At 36.8% G+C, this 26,036-nt stretch overlaps 1 protein-coding gene across 4 annotated transcripts in view; it reads right to left on the bottom strand.

Annotated features, from left to right (window-relative positions):
- The window catches only part of GRIA2 (glutamate ionotropic receptor AMPA type subunit 2), a 98,609-nt gene that overhangs the window by 49,738 nt on the left and 22,835 nt on the right, over positions 1-26,036 (bottom strand). For all 4 annotated transcript variants that reach the window (XR_010071289.1, XM_063336431.1, XM_063336430.1 and 1 more), the window contains exons 3-4: positions 6,643-6,882; positions 2,396-2,592 (exon numbers count right to left, since the gene is read on the bottom strand). Coding sequence is in view for 3 of the 4 variants with exons in the window: in XM_063336431.1 (XP_063192501.1) it covers positions 2,396-2,592; positions 6,643-6,882 (437 nt within the window). In the remaining variant the exon portion in view is untranslated. The remainder of the gene's footprint in view (positions 1-2,395; positions 2,593-6,642; positions 6,883-26,036) is intronic.

Here is a 26,036-nt window from a genome sequence, read left to right as displayed (position 1 = left end):
CTCTCAGTAAAAATACACAGGAAAAGAAAAGGGATACTAATACAGAGGGTCTACTTCAGGCACCCTCATGAAATGAAAGAAATTGCTGAGAGTTTTTTTCTGGGCAGGTATTAAATGAATTTTTAAAGAATAGATCTGATAGGAAAGCAAGACCTGAAGTACATAGTTTGCTTTTAGAAAAGAAAATCAGAACATTACATTTAAAGGATACTCACAGGCCAAGAAATCCATTGTTCAGCACAGACCTTCATCTTAAGAGATGGAGAAAATTAATAGTGAAACAGTTATTTCAGATTTTATTTCCAGCTACTTGAGATATTGAATGTGGGTTTACTTTTTTATGTAAGGAAGGGAAGTTACAGAAGCAGAGTGTAAGGATAATGGACTTAGAAACCAGACCAAACTCCAGAAACTGCTAGGGTATCTTGTAAAGAGAATTTCAAGGCTAAATCCATATGAGACAGCTGACAGCAATTAAAGAGACCATGTTCTAGGGCATAGCAGTAAACTATTTTGAGAAGAACAACTAATTGGAATTATATTAACTGACCTACGTGGCTGACCTAGTTATCTAGAATTCTTCAGTGACTTACAAATCAAAACAGCAGAAACAACAGTTTATCCATCTGTATGCTTCAGGAGTAGCACAAGTCTATGGGGATAAGCCGAGAAAATCTGACTCAAAACAAGGCAGAATCTATCAAAGTGCAATTAGGGTAAGAAAAATATCCCCGAGCTGCAATCAAAATTTAAGAAGCAGCCAAAGAAAAAAAATAGGTCTGTTACTAAATAGGTAGTAAAAATGAGTGGTTACTAAATGCTAAAGAGGGTCCTTGTCTTTAAGAAGTGGGAAAAGGAAAAACTGGAGAAACTTACAATCAGTCAAACTTCCGTATCAGGGAAGAGATTATAATGAATATTACATACTTAATTTTAAAAGAATCTATAGGATAATAAGATGTTAAACAGTCAGTATAGTCTTCTCAATATCAAAATACGTCAAAGCAATTTCTTTCCTTTCTCTGACATGATAGCTAGCCTAATAGATAATGAGGAAACAGCAGATGTGACATATCTTGAGTCTAATAAGGCTTTTGTCCTGTATGACATCGTTACCAGCTCTTCAGGGAACACGGACAAGACACCATAAAGTAAGCGAACAACCGTTTGAAAAGCCACAGAGAACCAGCTGAAAAAGGCCTAAAAGTACTATTTCTCTCAAGCAATGCTCTACTCAGTACATTTCTTGACATGGGTAACAGATCCGAAAATATGATTTTAAAAAACTGCAGATGATAGGAAGGTTGCAAATGCTTTGGAGAACAGGATCAAATTCAAATTGATCTTGAAAATTAGAAAAATAGTTTGTGGATATGAATTCCAAATAAAACAGACCAATACAATGCATTCCATTGAGGACAGACTGCCTGAGCCTCTCCAAATGCAATGACCTTCATAATAAAGACCAAAATTATAAGCCCTTCAAAAAAGCTTCAAACCAATACATCTTAACTCTGATGATATATCCCTATAGATGCTACACAGCCTCACATGGTCAAGCTCAAGCCAGCAGGGAACTATCCTTATAATCTTCCATTGTGCTCTGCATGCATAGAAAGAAGATACAGAGACAGTAAGACCTTCCTAGACACTAGGACTAAAGAGGTGGATTTGAAGGTAATGCAATAATTTGAATTAGAGCACCACGATGCTGTTGTGAAAAATAAAAAAAAACAACACCGTTTTGGCAAATAATGTATGTGTGGTTGGAGAGAATACATAATTTTCCATTATGTTCAAAGCTCAGGAGGCCTTAGCTATGGAAAACAGCATTTTTGGTTAACATACCTTAACAGGGAGACAAAACAGAGACCCAAGGACAGTAGGAATGACAAAGAGCTTAGAAACATGAACTGCAAAGGGAGTTAAATGGAAAAGAGAAGCTGTTGATACAACATTCTGAAGATGTAAAAGGCTCTTGGAAAAAGCATTAGAAGCAGAAAATACTTTCTAGGTGTAAGGAGAATTAATATAACACAGACATAATATAACTATTTATAATGCACCATATATAATAGTGTATCAACTACATGTAATATAATATACTACATAGGTTGTGAAATAGCCTTAATGAGATATTTTTTTTTCCAAATAATCAGGGTATAAAGCCATATAGGATCATCCAGATAGAATTATCTTGCCTTTGAGCAAAGGGAGGGATTATAGGATTTGTATGTTCACTTTCTGCCTGATATATAAATGGTCCTCAATACAAACCTGTCACTTCCAAATGATGCATAATAATCACAAGAACAGGATCAAGAGAAACGAACTCATTACATTTACTTATAGAGTATAGCTAACTGCTGTCACTGAAGAATGGAGAATAGCAAACCTGATCAACAATGTCGTTGACTTTATCGCGCTCACAGTCCAAAATCACTCGCCTTTCCTTTTTTACCTCTAGGTCTTGAAACAGTGAACGGTAAGTTTCATCTTTTCTGTCATTGTTAATATTTCCTACATTGATAGCAGTCACTTGCCATTTCTTTTCAGCAGCAGAATCCAGCACAGCTTGCAATGTTGATAAGCCTAGTGAAGCACAGGAGAAAACAGAAGATATGACTGATAAAGCTTCAAGAATAACGAGCTTCTAGAATGTTATTTATGAGATTACTTATTTAAGATTTCCTTGATAGTTGTTTGACCTGTCACACATTGTTAGGACTCAGAAATGAAGATATGTGTGGGCCAAATCAGTTCTTACTGCATGAAATGTCTATATACATCGCTGCAAGGAATCAGAGTAAAGCCTTGCAAGGACAACCTTTTGGTTTTGCTTCAGCCTTCTTCAGAATGGAATTTTGCAGTTTCATTGATTTACTGCTGAATTCCACATGCTGGGAAAGAGGTCTTCTAGAGAAAAGTGATCCAGTTATGGCAAGAGGATCAGCTGCTTATTATGAAATGCTATTGAACCGATTTTGTTCTCAGCACTTGAGCAGTACTGTATTTAAACCCGGACCTCACTGAGGTCTGTGGCAAAATTCCCATATTCTGCAGTGGAGCTAATGGAGGAGTTACTTCTGTTGCCTACAGTCAAATCCCTGATTCTGAAAGAAGATATGCCACATATCTCTTTCCATATAGATAAGTAGGCTCAATGCTAACAACTAACAAGCAGTCTACAGGAGTATGTTTGCTTCCATTTTATCCTTTTGGCACATTACTGCCAGGAAGCTGTAATGTCTGTACAGCTGCAACTGCCTACAATATATTGTAAAATCAGTGAAGATTTTACTTGACCAATTTTCCCTTTTAAAGGATTAAATAACAGAGTATAGAAATATGAAAATTACTGCTGGAAATGAATTTCTGCTACACAACAGATACCATTTTAACAATTTCCAGTAGCACAGGAATTGGACTTGTTATGTTTAAATCCCTTCCAGAGAATTCCACCTAATTCTAGAGAGCAATTTTAAGGATAGCAGATAGTATTACAGAAAAAAGAAAATTAGACTTTCTCACAGGCCAATTGTCACTTTTGCATATTCATCTCCCTTGAAACCACAGAACACCAGGAGTCATTTCTTTGAGTCAAATTTATGACTTGATACGTAAAGGAACCTTCAGGAATAACTCTCATGAGAAATAACAGTGGTTATGTCCATAAATGTAGAAAGAAAGCACTACGAATTAATTTGTCTTATAGTCTATAAATACATCATTAAATTAAGATTGGTCAGTGTTTAGCAATTCAGCTTTATCAGTGAAAACAGTAATGACTTACAGCACTATACAAGACTGGTCATTAGCAAAGGTAGAAAATGTCAGGCTTCCAAAAACATAAATTCAACAATAATCTCAAATAGTTTTGGTTTTCTATGTAAACTTTAAAGAAAGACTGATATGAAGTTTTGTACATCATGCAATGAATATGTATTTTAAAATAATAGATAACTACAGTCCAAGGATACATATAAGCTATTTATAATATTTTAAAGATAAATGTGGAGAACTCGTGCTAAAAGGAAAAGATAATTAATGTAAGCAAACTAAAAGATGTAGGGAATATCTTAAAACATTAAAAATCACTAAAATAAGTCAATACTTCATATTAATGTTTTAAATGGTACTTTAAAATAATTAAAAAAAAAAAACCAAACAAACCACAAAAAAACCCACCCAAGCTGAAACAGATATAATCTGGATCAGGATAATTGTTTCAGATCTCATTTAGTAGATTTCAAGTCCTCCAATCTGTCTATGTTTCCTCCGAGTTAAACAGAATGTCAGTTAGGCATAAATTAAATGGGCTATTAATGTTAATACTATCCATTACAAAGGGGTTTTATATTTTACTCCTCTGATCTTCCATTTTTCCTTGGGACTCCCTTTTCTTGGGATGCTCTCTGCAGAGATGTCAAACGGATGCCTGGATTTCTTGCTTTTTATAGGTGGCAGATTTGTTCAGCCCCATACAGTTTAGTTTATTCTGACAGCAATAACACATTGCAAAAGAAGGGAAAACAAACAGAAAAAAAAGCATTCATGGCAGTAATTCTGTGGACGTGGAAGCCTCAGGAGAGGGGTAACAGAAGCAGGACTCTGCAGAGGAGAAAACTCCAACAACTTCAGTTGCCTTTTTTTAAACTGCAGGAATACTTCTATTTGGGAAACTCATGAGCCTGAAACTCTTTTGGTCATAATGAGACAAACTCTTAATTCAGTGAGCTCTGAAAAGGAGGACTGAACAGAAGCTGAGTAAATTAGCAATTCCGTTACAGATAGAATCCTCCAATAACGTCACGACTTTTTCCAAAACCCACTGTTTACTACTGGCAACACAGAGGAGGCAAGGAGGGTAAAGGACACTAATCCACACATATGAGAGCAACTGCCATATTACGCCAGTAATAGCCTGGACATGCATATACTAAATGGCCCCACTTCTTATAGACAGGAATGAGATAAGAAACTGCCCTGCACTTCAACCAGTCAGCCCCTAACCACAGAGGAGCTGTAAAAGTAGCAATAAATGATTCTTTTGGAATAAGTCATCAAATTAATTCCTATTAACTTTCACAGCTTCCATGAAAAGTAAGTCTCTTTGGCTTTTTTATGTCACTCCTGAAGGTGGAAACATTTTAAATTATGTATCATTCCTTAAATACACGTAACTGTCATTACATTAACACTTATGCAAAAATGTTTAGAGGAATTGTGGACCCAGTATATTCAGGGTTTGAGGTCAGTGTTGCTGACTACACACTGCTTGACTCTGCAGGTTAACCTTGTGCAATCAGTGGGAGCACTGAGGAGCAACGATTTACTCAACATAAAGGTAGCAGCTTCATGCCTTGGAGCTTGTTATCACTGGGGTGCCTTGCCACAATTAAAACAAACAAATAAGAAAAAAAGGCATAACCGAAGGATGACTACAAAAACAATTTCATGCTGTTATTCCTGGCCAGATTCAGCCGGTGCAGCTCACAAGAAGAACTAGGTGTTTTTCAGTATTTTCTAAATATAAAACACATGCAGGTCACGCACTGCGCACTGCGAGATGATTGACAGAGTATTGGCTAAGCAAGTAGTTTTACATCTGTCCTTTCTAAAAAGGCAGTGAATGTTTCCGTTTCTAATGCGAATTTGAAAAGTATCCACCAGAGAAATGGGCTTAGGGTTCATCCTCCCACATGACATTACTGTTGGGGGCTACATACCAGTATTAGTTTATGTAACTTTAGTGCTTACAACAGTGATAATGAACTGTCTTGAGGAGGTCCCTTCAGCTTCTGAACAACATAATGTTTAAAATGGTGAGCAACAAAATAGCCTTTTTTGAGTGAACAGGAGAAGCTAAAATACAGAAAAGTTAGCCAAGGACTAGGTAAGGAGAACCTGAAGACAGAATGGCAATAATGGAATCCCAGAAAAGGCAGTCAAAAAAATCCCACTTCTGTATAATGTTGCTTCTTCTCAGAAAAGTAGTTCATATACTGGAATTTGCAAGTTATTCTTCCCAGCTTATAAACTGCTATATTGTTATTACTACAACCATAAAAGGGCATAGAACTTGAGAAGACTGTACCATGGAGTAGATTTCTTACAGACAGTAGATTTGGGTTTATCAACAACAACAACAAAAAAATCTAAGCTCAACAGAGGAGAGGAACTCAAGTATTTATCAAAAGCAGTCTCCAAAGAAGCAGGGACTGCATCCAAGATTCTTGCTTGCTTAGTGCCCAACTATCGATTTTGCATATGCGGAGTGAATCTGTGATAACACATTGTCCTTCATGCTCAGATGTTTGGTTTTTTTTCCTCCTTAGATGATTCTTTAAAAAAAAAAAAAAGAAAAAAAAAAACTTTTCATAGGAACTGTTTTACAACATGTGATTAATCTCGTATTGCTTATCAGCATGTTTTCGATTCTATTAATATATACTGTCATAATTTTATTCTTATTTAAACAATTTTGTTTCTGTCCCAAAAGCTCACTTCTAAAGTAAAGCTTACACTTACATTTGCTGCAGGCAAAAATTCCTTTCCTCATTTACTTTTCCAATACTAATTCAGCATTTCAGTAAGATACACGTAGCAAACAACATGCAGATAAAAAGTACCACATCTTACCTCTGTCGCTGTCATACAAATACGCAAACTTGGTCCACTGATAGTATTCAATCAAACTAAGAAGAGCCCCCTTGAGATCAGGTCTCATCTGAATGACGAAGGGATGTGTTCCATCTGTTGGGAAGCTGGGAGTTATGAATGAGACATGAAGAGTCCCACAGAATGATGTTATGGTATTTACAGACTTCTTGTCATAGAATCCAAAAATAGCAAAGACTCCTCTTGAAAACTGGGAGCAGACTAGGAGGGAGAAATAAAAACAATTAGGTGGGAGAATTAAAAAAAATAAATATATATATATTGAAAACTCTATCATGTATATATTTATGAGAAATAATGAAAATGTCTGATCACATAAATACCAGGAGAAAACAGTAATACTCTGCTACGGAGATCATTTGTTAGTTTTATTATCAATAACATAAAGCTTCTGCTAGAAAAAAAACAACCAAGAATAAAAAAAATCAGAGATGTGGTTCACATTCCTAGACAATTAATTTAGAAATTAAACTCACCAAGTTATTCTAAAATTCAATTTATAATGTCAAGTATAGTCATGAAAACATCAATGGCAAATGTAATTTATAAAATGCGTCATTATGACCACACATAGTATTACAGAAATAGATAACTTTTTGTCACAAAAATAAATTGGCTTTGAGGTCAAGACTGACTGAGCTTTTTGCAAAAGACCTTAAATAATTTTCTATTTGGGGAAATATAAAGCCCAAACTAGAAGCAAATCTATTAATAGCAGAAAAGTAAGGAGTTGATCTGCTTTAAAACCCTTCCGTTTCAAGGCGTTATTTTAATTCCTGCTTTGAAGGACTCAGCAAAAGCTAGTCCTTCTGGGTGACACTTGTGGTCATGCTGCAGAAAGAATAACCTCACAGGTGTAAATAACATGATGATTATTCACTTTTTATCACTGGAGACAATTCAAACCAATTGATGAATGCTACCGACCACCGCAGCCTGTGTAAAAGAGCTAGTTCTTCTGGGCTATTCTCTTCTTTGACGCTGCAGTCTATATTAGTGCCTAAATTCTAAAACCAGGGTACAGTAAGGAGATGTTCATCTCTGATTAATTCTCATTTATCACCTATGCATTCTTTGGTTTGCATATAGTCACCTTGAACAAGAGACATCCTTCTAGAGAAAACATCTAGTCAGCCTCATTGGAACCCCTGCTACACCTGACCTGTTTATAGATAGAAATCACAGTGTAATTGAAGCTAATTTTGCCCATCTATTTAGTGCACTAATCCTTGAATATAATTCACCTAAGGGCAAAAATAAGTTGACTTATTTTTAAAGTTTCTCAGATTTGAATATTTTCTCTTTTTAGAGTTATTGCATCTTTAATTTTTTTTTTTTAAATATCATCCCTTTATGCCTGTTACTATTTATTGCAATTTTCTTTTCATGGCTTTGCCTATCTATCTTTGCTACCACAGTCATCTCATATACCTTAATTATTTCTATACTCCAGTTAAAAGCACCTAAACAGTATGGGTGAAATTCTGAGTCTGCCAGTTTCAACAGTTCTCATCTATTAAGTTTAATTAGGTCAGAATTTCACCTCAGGTGAGAGAATACAAATGATTAAAAAACTTGATGAGTAATACCCCTTTATAAAAGAATGCTGCAGGTTTTCCAAAGCTAGGGTACAAGATGGTCAGACCTCTCCTGTTCCCACCGTAAATTGTTATGTCAAGTTACAATATTTATCTCAAATGTATTAAGGGTGTAGGGTATAACACTGCTCACGTTGAATAAAGGTTTCTGAAAAAGGCTGTGAATTTTCTGAATAGCTTTTCTGTTTTCGTTACCGGAATGCCAGTAGTGATTCCAAACCACTATGCTCTCACTGAGACAAAGCCAGCTCACTACCTCCCCAGACACTCATGAACAATTGTTTCCCATCTGCAACGAAAGCTAAATACTTTCTGAACTTGCTACAACAAAGGCGTTAATGTCTCCTAATCCACCTTCAAAAATGCACATTAAAATAAAGCACCAGTTTACATTTGGATCCCTGGGCAAGAATTCTGGAGAAGACTGTTACTAGCACACTACTGTGATCTTCTCCATTAAACCATTTTAATGCTGCATATAAGGTGACAGAGACAACACCAGTGTCATTCCAGGATCCCTGGGATCAGTATTGCTGACTCCTAGGATGCTACCACATCTCCTATCACACTTACTGCTTTTCTTCAACCACCAGTCAAGGATTTTAGGCATAGATGAAATAACACTACCTACAACTGCCAAAAAAATGGGGCCAGCTGCCTGCACCAGAAAATTTGAAAACCTTAGGCGATCCCTTCTCAGAAGCATCACTCCACCCCTAATAGAGAAAAGCCTGGGTCTTTCCAGCACTGTACTCCAGTCTCTGTCTCCAATCCTCCCCCATCCTTCCCTCCCCTCCTGACACCATAGAGATCTGGACCTGTCAGGCCTCAGCTAAATATCTTTGGGGAACGAAGTTCAATCTGCCCATGCTGTTGGGAAGTTTTAGTTAAGGCTCTGTCCTGGCTTCTGAACTCATGTAACGAAATAGATCTCAACTTCCATTTGAAAAACCACTACACTTGGAAAAGGAAAAAAAAAATCCCCCCAAAATCATAGCAATGATTTGTAATGGCAAATACAAAGAGCCCATATTACTTATGCTAGGCTTCAAACATGAACTGGGATTATTTAAAGCTGGGTATGTACTGGATCTGGCTGGGATGGTGTTCACTTTCCACACAGCACCATATGGTGCTGTGTTTTGTATTAGTGTCCAAAACAGCGTTGCTAGCACACCAGTGTTTTAGCTATTGCTGAGCAGTGCTTGCACAGCACCAAAGCTTTCTCATTTTCCTCTCTGCCCATCCCAGTGAGAAGGCTGGCGGTAGGCACGTAGTTAGGAGGGGACATAGGCAGACCACTTGACCCAAATTGCTCCAAGGGATATTCTGTGCCACATAACATCACGATCAGCCATAAAACTGTGGTAGAAGATGAAGAGGATAGAGAGCTCTGACTTACAGGTTGGCTGTTGCTGGAGACTCGATGGGCACAGGTCTGCTTGTGGGAAGGGGTAAGCGAGTGCCTTTGCATCACTTGGGTTTTCTCTTTCCTTCACTTACTAAAGTGTCTTTATCTTGATCCACAAGTTTTCTCACTTTTGCTTTTCCTATTCTCTCCTCTGTCCACTCTTGGAAGGGGGGAGTGAGTTGAGTGGCTGTGTGGGAACTTGGCTGCTGGCTGAGGTCAACAGGGTAAAAGGTGTTATTCCACCTTCCACCCACAGGACAGACCTGTTAATACCCCTGGCCTGTGCTTGGACTGCTGAAGGAGTTCTGTATTGCTTCAGTGATACAGACATGCACCCAGTTCACTCTCTTCAGAAGACAACTGCTGTTTCAAACTGAGCACCCTCCCTGACACGGCACAAACCCACACCGCCTCTCTTCAATAGTTACTCACTGCCTATTGATTAGAGACACAGTTCTCTTGGATTAATACAGCTAACGGCTCTCCATTTTAGCGATCTTTACACCTGGCAAATCATCAGTCCTTACATATATATGCCGTCTTCTGGGGAAGGTAGGTAAAACTGGAATTTTGATCTCCTCTCCTGCACAAAGCGAGAGACATAGAAAGCACCACCTCTAGCAGGGAAAGTCAAGTCACTGTAGTTCTAGCTATTTACAGAAGCTGCAGCTTAACAGCTGAATTCTACACATGTGTCCACAGTACCAACAAACAGTATGATAAAAGCAAAAACATTTTATATTTTTGAAATTATTATGAAACCTGCCACACAGATACAAACTCTCAATTCAACCAGGGTCCCCTGGATGTGAGATAAAAACTCTTTCTAACACAAATCTTGAAAGTGAGGACATAACGCACATTAGCAAATATTAAGCTATGTGGGTCATCCAGAAAATCAGGATCAACTTTAATCCATGAAAAAATAAATTTTCATCAGCAGTGACCGGTGTCACAGTTGTACGCTGAAGAACCTCAGTGCTGTGCTTTTGCACGTGAAACAAGTGGGAGAGCACCTGTGCCATGTAATAAAAAAACTAGCTAAAAATGAGCTAAAATGAGACAAATGCTTGCATTTGTTTTAGGGCATTTGGTCTCTCAGGACCAGGAGAAAAAAGAAGGGATTGTATTTCCAAATATATAATGGTGATCCAGTGGATAATGCAGAAAGTGTAATTGTTTTTGGCAGGATTCCCACCTTAGACCAAGTCTACAGTCATGTTGTTATGGCTGGGAGACATTAGTTTTACAGTGGTGAATCACAAGCTGTTCACAGTTATTAGATGAAAAAAAAATCATGATGATTAGGACTCAAGCCATTGAAACATGAAAGATATATTTTATTAAAGACATTAGAAGCAACTGCCAGGATTCATTTCTTTCAAGCTCTTCTATATGAATTTTTTTTCTTTGGGTTTATGTTGTCCTTTCTAGAATTAGTCAATGGCCTACTTAGCAACATGAAGGCAAGGATACAGTAAGCTCATTTTGTGATCACTTTTCTAGAGACTCACCTAGAATGGCAAATAACTGGGAATTCTAAGAAACGGGGTAAATAATTAAAGGTACCTGAGAAACAATTCCCAGAAGGTTTTGTAATAGCCGAGAATGAAATATTTATATTTGACTTATCCTTGTTCTTCTACTACTATGTTCTTCTAACATAGCTGGGCAAAAACCGAGTTTGCCCTTGTTTTCCACAACACTGAAAATGTGTCCTAGTCTTTTCTTACAAAAGCTAGGGCCTAGACTTTTTCAACAACAAAATTAAGCTTAAGCCTGCAATGAGAAATAGGTGCTTTGTCAAAGGAGGGCCAAAACTACTTTCTCAATTATAAACTCCTCCATTCTTAACTATGTCTGTTTCTTCTTAAACCTCCTTTTTACCACCATGCATTCAGACCTTTCTCTCAAAGTGTCCCCATTTCCGATCCTGTTTTGTGAATGAACTCAATGAATAAGCAGGATAATCTGATATTTGGCACTGTGGCTGTAACTGGTTCTCCAGAAATAAATATAGCAACATACATTCTTTGTCTCTCATCATATAGAACATACCTCTGTGATGCATATCATATTATACCCAAGACTTAAAAAGTGCCAACTGAAGAGTACATTTGAAAATTCAAGATATAAAAATATTACAAATACACTTAGCTTTACACAATGAAGTGATGCCAGTTTAGGAATGATAGTTCATTTTCATGACTGAAGAACTGCATCTTTAGAGGCACAAAATCACTTAGAAATAGTTGCATTTGAATACATATGCTTAGAAACTATTCCTGATCAAGTCTTCCTAAGCCAAGATTTCCTTTCCAAAGGGAGAGTAATGAACCTAATTGTTGTTTACATTTGGGGACAATTAAATTGAAAAAATAAAATTAGCAAAATGCTCATTTAACTTACTGAAATAGATGTTTAATAATACCTGCATATGGGAAAGTTTACAAAAAGTTTTATTATGACTCTTAACATTCTTCTTACTTTTCCAAGTATTTCTATATTTTTATTTATATGAGAGTTTTGATACTTGGTTTCTGTCCAAAGATGAAAGTTTAAAATGACCGAGAAAGTATTTGCCATTTGGTGCTTAGATTTTAAGTGCTGTCTAGTATTAATGTTGCTTTATATGTTATTTTATAATATTAACGTGATTTAGTATAGTTCTAACAAAACTGCTTCAATATTAACATAGGGAAATAAGTCTTCAGTGCATATTATTTAATCACACCCAATGATCATTCTCCTACTTCTAAGAGAAAGAAAATAAGGCACAAGTGTAAAGAAAGAGTCAAGCACTGCCTCTGCAAAAGAGGACCAAAACACAAAGAAAACACTAATTGGTCTGAAAAGTTGATAGATGAGTCGGAAGTAGCCGGGAACAAGACACAGAAACCAAATGCCCAGTTGGTAATTTCAGCTTCTGAAAGGCAACATTAAGAACAGGCAGACAGTAGAAAGGAACCACAAACAATAGATGGAACAAAAGTAGCAAAAAATAAGCAAGAACCACAGCTGCCAAAAGAATTCACATATGATTGAAACTGCATCAGAAAATCATTATGAAAATAAAAAACAAAATGGATTGCTTCCAAAGCCATTAAGAAAATTGCAGCATAGCAGAAAGCATATTGTATACACTTTTATAGACTAAAGAATTTTTTTGTAGTAATGTTATATATAATCTCCATGGACTGTTTTACTCATTCAGATTATACTATCACCTTCTAGATTTGAGGGGTAAACTTCTCTTCACGAATAGTGAATAACACATAGGGAATCACACAAGTCCATCCAAAGTGTTATTTAGAACCATGAAGGAGTAGGTTTTTAAACAGATGAAGTTACTTTTTCTAGGGCCATGGTAAACTAACTAAAATTGGGAAAAAACAGTTCCCTAAAGCTCAAAGAAGAGCGTAATAACCAAAAGATAAGACAATGGACTAAAGCCTCATGCTAGGATTCAATAAAACATGGACACAGAAACCAAATAAAAGCTGGCATTTTAAAATCCCAAGATATCTTTTACCAAAGCCGAGAGGCAAATCAATGCCAATTAAAACATCAATGGCAATCAAGAACTGAAAATATGCTATACTTCTGGATAACAAAACACTGAATTACATGAAAAAGGCCTTCCTTTTTGTCTCTTTTTGCTATTTTTAATTACAAATAAATGTGGATTTTTATCTTATTTTGAGCATTTAAGAAAATCAGCATGCCTGGAATTATAGCCATTCAATACTGATCTAAACAGTGTATTTTCCTCTCTGCAGATTGTGCGTATATATATTGTGGTGAAAAAAAACAGACCTCGCTGGGAAAGATAAGCATCGAATGTCGAGCTACGTACAACAACAAAGAATGAAGTGGACCTCAGAAATACTTGAGCGATGAATTCTTCACCTGTACATCACTGTTAAAGCACAAAACACAACTCAGAGCAACAACCAGGCAGTTAGCAAACAAACAATCCATAACAGAAAGGGGGCCTCAGTTTTGCAGAGAGACGACTAGAGAAATTCTCACAGCCTCAGAGAGGGAAGAAAGCAAAATTTAAATCCTGAGGCTGGAATGTCTGTAGAGGACCATTATGGTGGAGCAAGTACAAAGGATGTTTTTCCACCTTTTCTGGCAGAAATGTGGTCTTCAGTTATTGCTATGACCTGAACTGTTTGTTCAGAGATCGGAACCGAATGGAACTTTCCACACCATGTTATTAGCAAAAGTAGCTTTGATCACTGTGCAAAATTACAGTCAAAACCTGGGTTGCTGCAGTACGAAACAAGCTCAAAGACCAGAGAAGAGGTAGATTAATCTATTTCAACCAGTCAATCATACTTCACACTGAGGAAAGAAACTTTGTGCCAATATGGGATACACTAAGCAAGCACAAAAAAGCCTTGGAGAAGTTAGTGCCCATCTGTTAGGAACGTACACGACGATATGGCACAGCTTCTCTCTATGCTAATGCTGCCATAATGAAGGTGGTAAATAAACATCATGTTCAGAGTGAAACAACAGGTCAGAAAAACAGTCTGTTTCAATGACTGTTGTGTTCAATTACACATTGCTTGGCTGTGTACTGTAAGCATTTGAAAAATCTTTTTCATGGCTAGGACAATCGCCATGATGCAAAAGAAATCATTGCAAACACCGCTGAAAGAATCATGTTCAAACAATTATGCTTTTACAAATAAAATAAGATTCCTGTAATAAAATTAAAATGCAATGCAAGTCTTCTCATGAAAAAAATTGCCCATGTTCCGCACAATTCTTACACAGCTCTTCCCAGAACTATTAGGATCCTAGTGTATTTGTCTAAATCCCCATTAGTCCCAGCTGAAGGAGATACAATGCTTCCCGAACCCTGAATCTGGTGACCTGGCAACTCTGATAAATAACAGAATTATAACTTTATCTTGTCTCCAAAAAACTATTGTCTCCAAAATCAGGACATTCTTCAGGAAGCTTCTCTCCCCTGTCTCCCTTCTTTCTCTCTTCCAACGCCCCCCAAATAAAAACCATGTCATTTCCATTTAATTACATAAAATTTATTTCCTTCAAATCTAAGAACTCACCTTGCAAATCTGCCTGTCTGGCTTTCTGTGTTTGTACCTTTCCCAAAAATTACAACCTTGCAGTAACACAAAATTTTGAGTGTCCGACAAATTATTACCTCCTAGTTGCAGAAGTAGATAATCAAATCTAAGAAGAGACTCTTGGCTATTCAGAGCTATGCTGCAAGTCATGGAGAAGTCAGCTCTTTCAGGGCCAGGCTCTCAGTTTGTGCAATCAGTATATATAATTCTACTGAATTTAACAGAGCCAATATAGTTTACCCCAATTAAAAATGTGGCTCTCAATTTCTAGCATGACCATTATCACAAACTTTTCAAACCAGAAGTGTTATATACAACAGAACACTCATCAACTCCTCCTCCCCTTAATCAGCATTAATGACATGTAGAAAAGGGATGTTTCCAGCAAACCAATCACCTTCCAGTTCCCAAGAAAATGTCACTGTGTAAAACTGTGTATATTAAAACTTGTAAAAGGATTTGGAAAGAGACAAAATTAACTTGGCAGGTGCAACTACTTTTGTTAAAATGCTGGCAGATTGGGATTCAATTTATGAAACTAGTTTTTGTTTTCTTGAGCTAGAAGGGCCAACAGTCACTGCTAAACAGATTGCCTAACATTGCCTGATAACACCTTACACCATCTAAAAGGAAACATGGTTTCAGCACTGAGTTTCTCTGTTAGAAGGATAGGGACAGCTATGAGAAAATACTGAGGCTGACTCGTAAAAATACTAAAAAAAAATTAGAATAAATCTTAAGGAAACTGCGGTATGGAATAAAGAGGATTTCCTGAGGCAGAGAAGATATAGCAGAAAACATGCCAGTAATCCGTTACTCTCAGAAGACTTCATACTACATTTTTACAGGCACAAACTGTTATTTTCCAACTGGTCATTTGTGACCCACCATACACATTGTTCTGAGAAAGTGAGATGTTTAGTCCTAGACATTTATTGCCTACATATCTCTCTCCGAAATGATGCAACTGGGAGTCTACTTCCTTCACCCAAGGCAGTCGAGCCTACAGCCTGTCACTCCAGCCCAGCCCGCACTGTAGCACACAGCCATACTGCAACGACCTGTCATACCTATCCCAAGGTCTCAGTCCCTGCAGATGTCTCAACCTGACTTTAAAATAAATTATCTAACTAAAAATTTTGGCATAATCATACCTCTGCGGAGAGAAATATCTCACACAAACTGATGATTAAATGTAACAATAAGCAAGACAAGAGACCTTGATTTCCCACAGTGCCTTGGGTCTAACAGCTTCTACCCCTCAAAGGAAAAATGATGGGCTCTTCCACCTGTAACAACCTCCACCCAGTATTGTTCCAACCTAAACCACTCACCCACAGCAAAGGGTGGCTTATACTTGTGACTTTTTTGGTGGCTTTTTAGGCTGCACTTCCAGACATAGTCTAATTTCCTGTAATGCTTTGTGGATTTGTAACATTCATTGGGATAAACAACTGTTAACGTAATTGCCAGGCTTTATTTGTATTTACAAATGGTCTAACACATCACACTTCCTATCTGCATGCCCCATTTTTCAATTACTGTAGAAGTAACAGAAACATTATTTATTTGTGAAGTATTCAAATACCATTCAATAGACATTACTAGTAATACAAATCACAAAAGCAGTAAAATCCTCTTAATTGGGACACCCTAGTGAACAGCTTACCAGCCTGATGATATGACTTTTTTAATTAAGAGAAGAAGTTATTCAAAAATAAAACAGCATGGGGAGCTTTAAGATGATAAAGTAAAATAAGCACTCCTTGCAAACACAGGAAGAAAACTGGTATTCCTTGCCTCTCCTTTAACAACTTGATGCATTTCAAAATGCATTGAAAGTTTTAACTTTTTAGGTCCTATTTAGGAAAATTCAGTTTAGCACTGGTGGAATAAATTCTTGTTAATACAAACTTGCAAACATGTGCTAAAGCATATCATTACCATTTACTTTAACAAAGCAATGATTCATCCTTCAAAGTGGAAAATATTACAATATATGCTTCACTGTGACTGAAATTACAGTTCCAGTTTTTTTCCTCCTGTGTTCAGATTTCACAGGAGTGGGGCTAATTAGCTTAGGTGAAGTTTTACACTGTTTAAGTATCACCCATGTTACCTGAGCTAATCTGAGCACCTACATTGTACTGCATGATGTATGTATACAGACATGCACATATACTGCATCAAACTAAAAATAAAATCATTTATAGAGGAAACCTGTCCAACGTCTAAAACACTGTGAAAACATGTGCTCACTCAGCACTGTGATAGCATCTGAGGGTCACAGTTTCTAGGCTTTCAAGTTCTCTACAGCAAACCTCTTGCTATATTATATATGTTCTCTCACTGTATAAAAATTTTGCAGAGGCTTGCAAGATCACTAGATTGGGCTTTATAAAAATATGTCATTCACCAACACTAACTACTGTTTCTGTGGTGAGCCCAAGTCATCACCAAAAAAAACCAAAAGGAAAGACACTGTATGGCCTTACAGTTTCAAACCATACCTCTTTAGCTGAACAAAGTAGATCTCAATGTCAGGCAACTGTCTGCCGTGCATACGACATGAGTAACTTGTTTTTTGAAAATGACCTTTTTCACCATAAGAATTTGTTTTTATCCTTTAAAACTTTATCATAATTTAACTGAGATAAACAAGCATTAAAATATTTACCAACACTATTTAGTAAATGCTATTTAGTAAACATGCTTTAGTTAAGCAAAGAAAGCTTTGCAATTTCCCTTGCTAATAGTCACCTGAAATTGACCCTGTTTATTATGAGCTTCTAGGCACAGATTTAGTCAAAACAATGGGGTTTTCCAGTCACATTTACATCACAGAAATGAAAATCCACTTCTCCTTTGTATCAAATATCAGAAAAAATTATTCAGTACAGTGTCCTTCCAGAAAACTGCAGGTTCAGGGAGATGCATCAACTTAAAGCAGACGATAGTAAGTCCCCTAGAAATAGATTACTGCCATTAGAAAAAATAACACCTGCACTGCACATCAAAAGGCCAGACTAAGGATCAAGTCTGAATGCCCCAGCCACTTGGGAGACCTATTCATAGCGTATACTGTGCTCTGATCATTCGTACTGTGCCTTTAACTATGTGTATGTTAGCAAGCACTGCACTGCCCTAGAAACCCATCTGTAGAATGCAAAATTGGTATTGAAGATTGAATATATGGGTTTCAGGGGTTTTACTTTGGGCTAACTTTAGGTCATCCCCATGGACTAAATGCCCAGTAGCAGTTTGGGTGCATTGGTGGAACTCCAGAAACACATCCTCCAGTGGAGTTTAATTAAATAAAGAAAAGTGTTCCATGTGCTCCTAAACCACTCCATAATGAGAAGCAAGCCGCAGAGTCAGGATTGATTAGGAAGTTTCCTTCAAAAAAAACATTCTTAATCCAAACCGAATCACTCGCACCCATGTATTTTCAGCAGGTATAAAAAACACATCTCCATTTGGACAGAAGTAAAATTTGATATGATGGCATACCACTAGAACTGGTTATGTTGTGCTGCGTAAATTTAGTGTCAATTGAGTATTTCGGGCTCTTTCACTGACAACATTCTAAAAAGGAGTTTTACCCCAAGAAAAGAAGTATTGAGCTTCAAGACTTCTTTATCTCCCAGTCCTTACCAGGTACTTAATTTTTCAGACTGGTATATGAATAGGTTACACTAGCTCACACACCAAAAAAAAACCAAACCCCCCCCCCCAAAACCCCAAACAAACAAAGAAGATACTCTGTTTACCCACGCTGACATCTTGCACAGTCCTACTCTTAGTGTCTGGTTTGGTGTTTTGTTCGAAGTCCTAATTGACTGAAATAATCCTAAATGCATCACTTTCCAAGGAAATACTACCACTCTTCTCTCCTGTTACCTTTAAAAACTCATGACTTTCAAAGAAGTGTCATGATTTGGGTGTCTGTTTCATGAAGTTAACACCAGATACTGGAAAATTCTGGAAATCATTGTAGACTGGTTTGTTATACTTACAAGTGGCTATTTAAAATTTCTAGCGCAAGCCAGCTCTGTGCATCGCATAGAGAGTAGTCCGGTCTTGAATAATTAGACTTCAGAGCTATAAAACACAACTGAGCTCCTACAGTTAAAAAAAAAATAAATAAAAATCGCTGTGCCTCAACTCTACTAACATCCGCTGTTACTTTTGGCAAATGAAACCGGTTTTATTTGTAGATTGAAAATATTTCTTGCCTCCTCATAGAAATACCAGAATGATAAAAGTTTTGAATGACACAGGCATTATTCTTTCATTGATGAAAACCACAAATTTCATAGCTAAGAAACAACAGCTTGATCAACTGCTGAAGTTCAAGTTAAAACAGCTCTATCCTAATACTGAAGGGAAGAATATGCTTTCTAGTGTTTCCCCTACTTGAAATTCAGTAGCTATTTCAAATTTTTGATAATAGGGTTGAGGTGTTTGTATGCTTGCTTGTTTTGGTGTTTTTCCATAGTTAGATGGGGAAGGAACATTTAGATTATTCTAAATTATGATTATTAAAAATATTATTTATCTCTATAAGCCACACTTACTGTATTTAACTGGAATGCTACCCATATTATGATAACTTCGTTAAGGACAATCTAGTGTCTCACACTGTTTGCTCAGAGTAATCAGTTTTTGCACATACAGCATTCTAACGCATACAGCGTCAGGCTTTTAAAACAGCTTCTATAAATACACCCGATCAGCATGTAATGCAACAAAATACAGCATTTTGCAACAGCATATGGCATGCAAAGCAGTGAAGTGAAGGGCATCCCTAGATCTCAGCTGTGGCATGCCACCTAGTTTGTTCCATAACATTTATTTAACCATATGGCTCATCCTAGGTGGCAAGCCACCACTAAAGCACAGGGGTGTGTGCGTGTATTCTTTCACTTGAATTCATGACCCATGCGATAAAGCTGAAATCAGCTCTTTTAATCACATATTCAATTTCAGTTCTGTTGTATAAATTTACTTAGGGTTTACTACAAGAAACAAACAGAAATTTTGCATAACACCTGCGTATGACAAAATACCTCATCACATTAAGTACCGTTTAAAAACATTTATCTTTGGAGTACAAGGCTTGATCTGAGGCTCATTGAACGTCATACAAACCACAGAACAAGGATGATGCATTTAAAAGGACAAGTTTGCAGTGTCTGACCAACAGCAAATGGATTCTCCAACTTCCTCTGAAACAAAGTCACCATTATGGAATTAAAATCTCATTTATTCTGGCTCACTTGTCAGTGAGGCAAAACTGAAAGTTTCAGCTCACTGGTTTTCTCCAGTCGTGGCTCTTCCAAGGTTCTTATTTAAGAACTGCTCTGCCTGTGAACTAGATCCTCACCATTAACACAGTCTTTCTCCCTTCTTTCCACCTTGCTAGAAGCAATCTGCTTCAAGAAGTTCTCTGAGCTTACTAGGCTTCGTCCCCTGAAGGGCCACAAATAGACAGAAAGGCTTCTGTATTTCAGACAATCACTGCCAATTTGTTACAGTATCACAGGTACCTTCTAATGATTCACAAATCAGAAAAGGCTCAAACACATAAAGACCTTTTTGTTGCTCTCTATATTAAGGCATGCTAAAAATGTTGTAGATCACCTAGCTGAATCTATTACATAAACCACTATTGGGATTTCCCCTCCCCCCGCCCCAGCTCTTTCACCTTTTCATCAAGCATCTTTTTTTGGAGATGCTGTGAAATGCCATGCCCTGAAAACTGGAAGTGCCTCAGTTCATCCCCTATGAAACACAGAAATTAGATAAAGCCAATTTCAGAGTTGTCCTGAGCAGAGCTGGCATTTCAGTACCTGAAATTACCATTGGAAATATTTGCAAGAACCACCATTTTATTATACAAACATATGAAATACAGTAACAGCTTAATCTTATTCTCATTGGAGTCATTGGAAGTTTTGCTATTTACTGAAACAGGAAGCAGATCAAACACAAGAAGCTTAATAATCCAAGCTCACTCACCATTGTGCAAATAGCACTCGACTAATTCAAGGTACTATTGTAACATACAGAATGCCTCTGTGCAGAAAAAAGCGAAGCCTCACTCTTCACAGGGATAGAAAACTTTTCTGGCACAGAAACTCTGGGGGCAATCCATTGTGCCTCGGTGTGCCAGTGCTGGTCAAAGAGCTACAGGATGGGGCTCTGTGCCCAAAACACTCTCAGCCATCACGGCTCGAGGCCCCAAAAAACTCACCACCTTGCAGTGGTGAATCAAGTAAATCCCATCGAAAATGTTATTCTCCAGTCAGCTCACTGAAAAACAATGATTCTATACAGCTGTGAGTTTACAGCATCAGGCAGAGCAATTCTGTGCATAGATATATTTGCTTTTAATGAATCCAGAACACAGTTGCATTTTTATAGTCTTTAGCTTTACTAAGATATTTTATGTAACAGCGAGAATAAATTTGTGTAGACCATGACAACTAACAGAGGAGATAATGTACATTTTGCTGCTATTTTCTGTCAAATAAATGCTAGGCAAATACCTCATCAACCCTTACTATGGAGACAGACTGACAGAATGGTACAGAAATTTTGAACCTTTATAAGATACTTTAACCATATGTCTCGGTGAATTTATATGCAGATCCCTTCCCTCAGCAGAACTTTTTTGCACCAACTGTTAGCCCATATTGTTGAACTGAATCCAGTACAACAGGCGTGAATACAGGAACTATTCCCTTTTAATTTGAATGGTGATAAAAATGCAAATCAAATAAAAGTATTTTTATAGCAGCCTGCAGGTTTTATATGTAGCTGGCAAATCATAAAAAGATGCATATTTACAGGTTTGTTTTTTAAAAAAATACAAGAGTTACAGGTAAAAAATATAGTTAAGTAAACTGACTGTAAATTTAAATATAAATCATATAGTATCTTGAAAGCTGATGTGATAAAGAACAAGGGAAAAAAAAAAGGAAGAAAACCAAATGCTTCTGGAAGTCAGAAGTAAGGCACACCCTTTTCTGTTTAATACAGTATCCTTAGGCTTGAAGTCACTACCTTAAGTATCTTAAAAATCATGTAAGTAGAAAACTTTTGTTTGTGGAAATTGTGGAAAATTATGCTACCCTAACATAAAAATCAAGTTTGTTTTCATGACTATGAAATCTGCATGCAATGCATAAGATATGTGTATGCTTTTTATATTCAAAAGACAATTCAAACATGTTTTCAAAGTAAAGGGACTACTTTTTATTTGTTTCTAATTACTTAGGTAAGTAGAATGTATATTAAAATACTGCAGATGTATCATTCATTATATAGTTGCTAATTTCAAAGGAAGAATGCATTTTTTGTGCTTAAAAATATAAAATATTTTATATTGCTTTTGCTACTAGTTTAAAAATGTAGAACTTGCTGTAAAATATGATAGTTAGGTACTTAACCTAAAAATAATTAATTATTTGCCATAAGTAGGCCCAATTACACGAACTGTCAGCGAAAAACAGTATTTCATTTCACACGACAATGCCAAAATTGATTAATAATCCTCCGTGTAAAATAAATTTCAGAACAATATGGAGCAGGGATCCAACATAAAAGGTTAAGCGACACTGTTGATGGCAAAAAGTTTAACCCGCTTCACACAAATATGGGAGATAAATTACTTCGTTTATGCAAATGTAACTATTCATAGCTTTCCTTGACAAATTCAAGTGACAACCATGAAAGTCAAATTTTGAGCAAGTACCTTAGGCAAAGGATATCTCAAATATGATTTCTCTTTTATTTTAAAATGCAACTTGGCCTGTGTTTATCATACATACTCCATTAAAAAGCTTACTCTATCTTGGATTCCGTTTGGGGGATGATTTATTCAAAGAATGGTGTAATGGTTAATTTTCTTTTACTGTCAACTTCTTTGTTTGCCCTTTTAAATTTTTTCAGTCCTTTCTGTTATTACCATGGTAGCGCTGCAATAAGTGTTGATTTCTAAGCTGTCCACATGGCCAACTTTTTGATCAGATTCAAAAAAGTTCCTATCAGTTTTGAACAAAATCAAAGGAGATGACCAAGACTGCAAAACTCTTGTCTAAGTCACTGTCCTTCAGGGGCAGGACCATGTCTGTGACCCACTGGCATTTCCTACTAGACACTTCCACCAATCACGAAGGAGTCTCACGTCCACTGTGGAAGCTAAGCAATGAAAGCTGTAACATTAAATTACATATAGTACATGAAAATTCTCTTTAGGCACTAACACACAGAAATGAAGAGGGTTTAGTTCACCAGACCGTTCCCTTGTTGGGAGGTTTTAAAATGCACACTAATTTTATGACTTTAGCTAAGCCATCCTAATCTTTTTGGATTATGTCTGCATAGACAATCTCAGAGTTTCAATCACTGCAAAAGGAAAGACTTTTAACCTACACATTATCATTAATGGATGCTAAGCTGCAGTTACTGTACAGTATCAGTAACACCTTTTACACGGTGGGTTTTTATGTGTAAATCCTCAGTAACTATTCTTAAAAGAGGTATTTGGAAAAATAATCCCCCTCCCAGTACCTTAAAATAATAGGTATCCTTAAAAAAAAAAAATCAAATCAAAGAACTTGTATTCATAGAGTTATTACCAGCACAAATTGTACCAGAATTAATGACACTCTTTTGATTATGACAGTATAACTCTCCTGTAGACACTCTTATTCTGGAATACTACTTAAGAAATAAAGCCTTCACCACAAGTAAAAAAAAAAAATTAGCCGAAATATTAAACTTGCTTTCAAAGGCTGTAATAAAGGCCAAACAGTCATAATATTAATTAGTGGACTAAAAGCTACATCAATGCAGTATAGCATAGACCAAAGAAAACTTGTGCCCTAACGTTCTCACAGAAGACTGTACAAACTTCCGTGTTCTTTATTTTTTCAGTACCATCAGATGTACCTTATACTTATCACACTCCACAACGTGAGGACACTTCTGACAAGAGTGACTGAGCTAATACAACTTTCTACAAGTAAAGAAGGAGAAGCTACAAAAGAAAGGCAAAACTGTTAATTGCAAAAGGAAAGAGGGAGGCAGATGAAACAACTAAAAAAAAAAAAAAGAAAAAAGAAAAAAAAAATCTGTGAAAGGTAAAGGCAAAGTCAAGGAAAAACTATTGTAAAATCACCACTGGAAATGTGGGATTTACCCAGTTAAAGGACTTCACTGAACATTTCTTACTGTTTTCTCATGCCAAAGAGCTTAACCGTTGAAGGTGTCCCTTTTCTCTTTCTGTACTACAGCTAGAAAGAACGCTGTGTCATTGCTGACAAGCTGCAGTTCTCAGAGGTGTTCTTCAACTGCAAGTCCTACATACACTGCCTTTCTATCTCCCTTTAATATGGCATGACCTCAACCACTTTCAGTTTCAGCACCAAAAGTTGCCCACCCCTACAATTCTTTGCCCCTTGAATGGTCAAGGACCTTGGCAACTAGCATTTGTAATTATCTGAAACTGTGCAGAACTTTTACTATTTGATAATAGTATCGAGCATAAGGAAGTCTTTGCTTTACAATACAGGAAGAGACTAGTCTGTGCCATGATGCTAACATCATCTAGATGTTCACATAAGGCACCAAACACTCAATCCAAATACTGGCAGGTCAGTCAGAGGAGAAAAGGAATTGTTTTTCAATGGTCCTTTGGGAAGACAGGGCTCACAGTGAATTTGTCACTTTCTGGTATGTTGCCTACATTCAAAAAAAAAAAGTATTAAATACTTAGAGGACCTATGGGAGATGAAGTCATTGTGAATGACAGTCTAGTGCATGGCAGTCTCAGAAGGAACCCATCAAAGCTCTTCAAATTCTAACTCGCAAGTTGTGAGCTGGCAGTGCATGCGAGCTTTTACCGCATCACAGAAAAATGTAGATCACTTTGGAGCAAGCTAATGACAAAGAGAGTCCATTAGGTCAAATGCAAGCACTGTGAAAGAGGAAAGCAGGTAGGAGCATCATCAACCCTGTTAAGTAGCATAAGAAATGCTAAACTCCCTGTCCAGATTTTTATTGACATTTGCAGAAATTTGCAATGAGTCTATGAAAACTACAAACTAGGGAAAAGGAAAAGAGAAGCAATGGCTACTGTTGAACAGTGTTCTCAACAGGGTTTTCCAAAATGTAAAGGCTGTATCACCCTTTAATCCAAAGTAAAATATTACAACAACAGTAAGGAACTACTATCAAATGCTACCGCACAAGAAGGACTTGGGGGATACAGATAGAAATTCCAGTGATACATACACTGAGAAAACTAACACCCATGCAGCAACATTACACTTAGATCAAAAACCAGAAATATCCACTGCTTCGTTGTCCGGCATTCCATTAGCACGCACATGGCAGCACTGCAACATTTCTACTGATCATCTCCCTGGCAAACCACTAGCATCTACAATGCCAAGAGTTTAGTGCATGATCTTAGAGATACAAATGTATGACCTTAAAGTGAAATATATTCTGGGGAGAAATTCCTGTCTGAGATGTTCAGTCATTCCATTTTCTAGACAGACCAAATAAAAGGAGAAGAAAGCTACAGAGATGTGAAGTTGCTATTACAAGATGCCTGCTGGCATCTGAAAATAAACTAGCAGAAAAACAGAATAAATGAGACTTGAGGCAAGCAACTCTTTGAAGAGAATAATGAAGTGATAAATAAAACCAACACATTTCCGGACTAACCAGGCACTTCAAACTTAAGAAAAGGATTGAGAGCTAAGGTTAAACTAATGGGGAAAAGATTAAGAGTAGCTCAAGGAAAATCGGTCCAAATATTCTGGAAGATATGGGCAACTGATCTGTTTAAACCTAGAGGAAATCAATGACCGTTGACTTGGACAGCTGATGAAGTAATTTAACAGGTACACCTTCTGCTCCTCTTTCTCATGTCATCATCACAGGGTGAATTCTGACCATTGGGTCAAGATTATTTGCTATATATACTTAGCTTTGGGAGAGAAGTTTAGCAATTAAAGCATCTATTACTGATGTGATATCCAGGAACACAGATTTGACACATTTAATTCAAGCCCAATTACAAACAGTAATACTAAGAGGATAGAATTGGTCTTTTTCATATCTCTTTTCTGTTTTACTGTCTGCTCTGTCTTTAGTGATCCTTGTGAAACTTTTTAATTAGCTTCCATTTAGAAAGAAGGACGTAAAAATTAATTTCCCCAAGAC

Source organism: Chroicocephalus ridibundus, chromosome 5, assembly GCF_963924245.1.
Source record: "Chroicocephalus ridibundus chromosome 5, bChrRid1.1, whole genome shotgun sequence".
In the NCBI taxonomy this organism is placed as follows: Eukaryota; Metazoa; Chordata; class Aves; order Charadriiformes; family Laridae; genus Chroicocephalus; species Chroicocephalus ridibundus.
The sequence above is the reverse complement of the archived record's forward strand: the minus strand, read 5'-3'. Positions and strand labels throughout refer to the sequence as shown.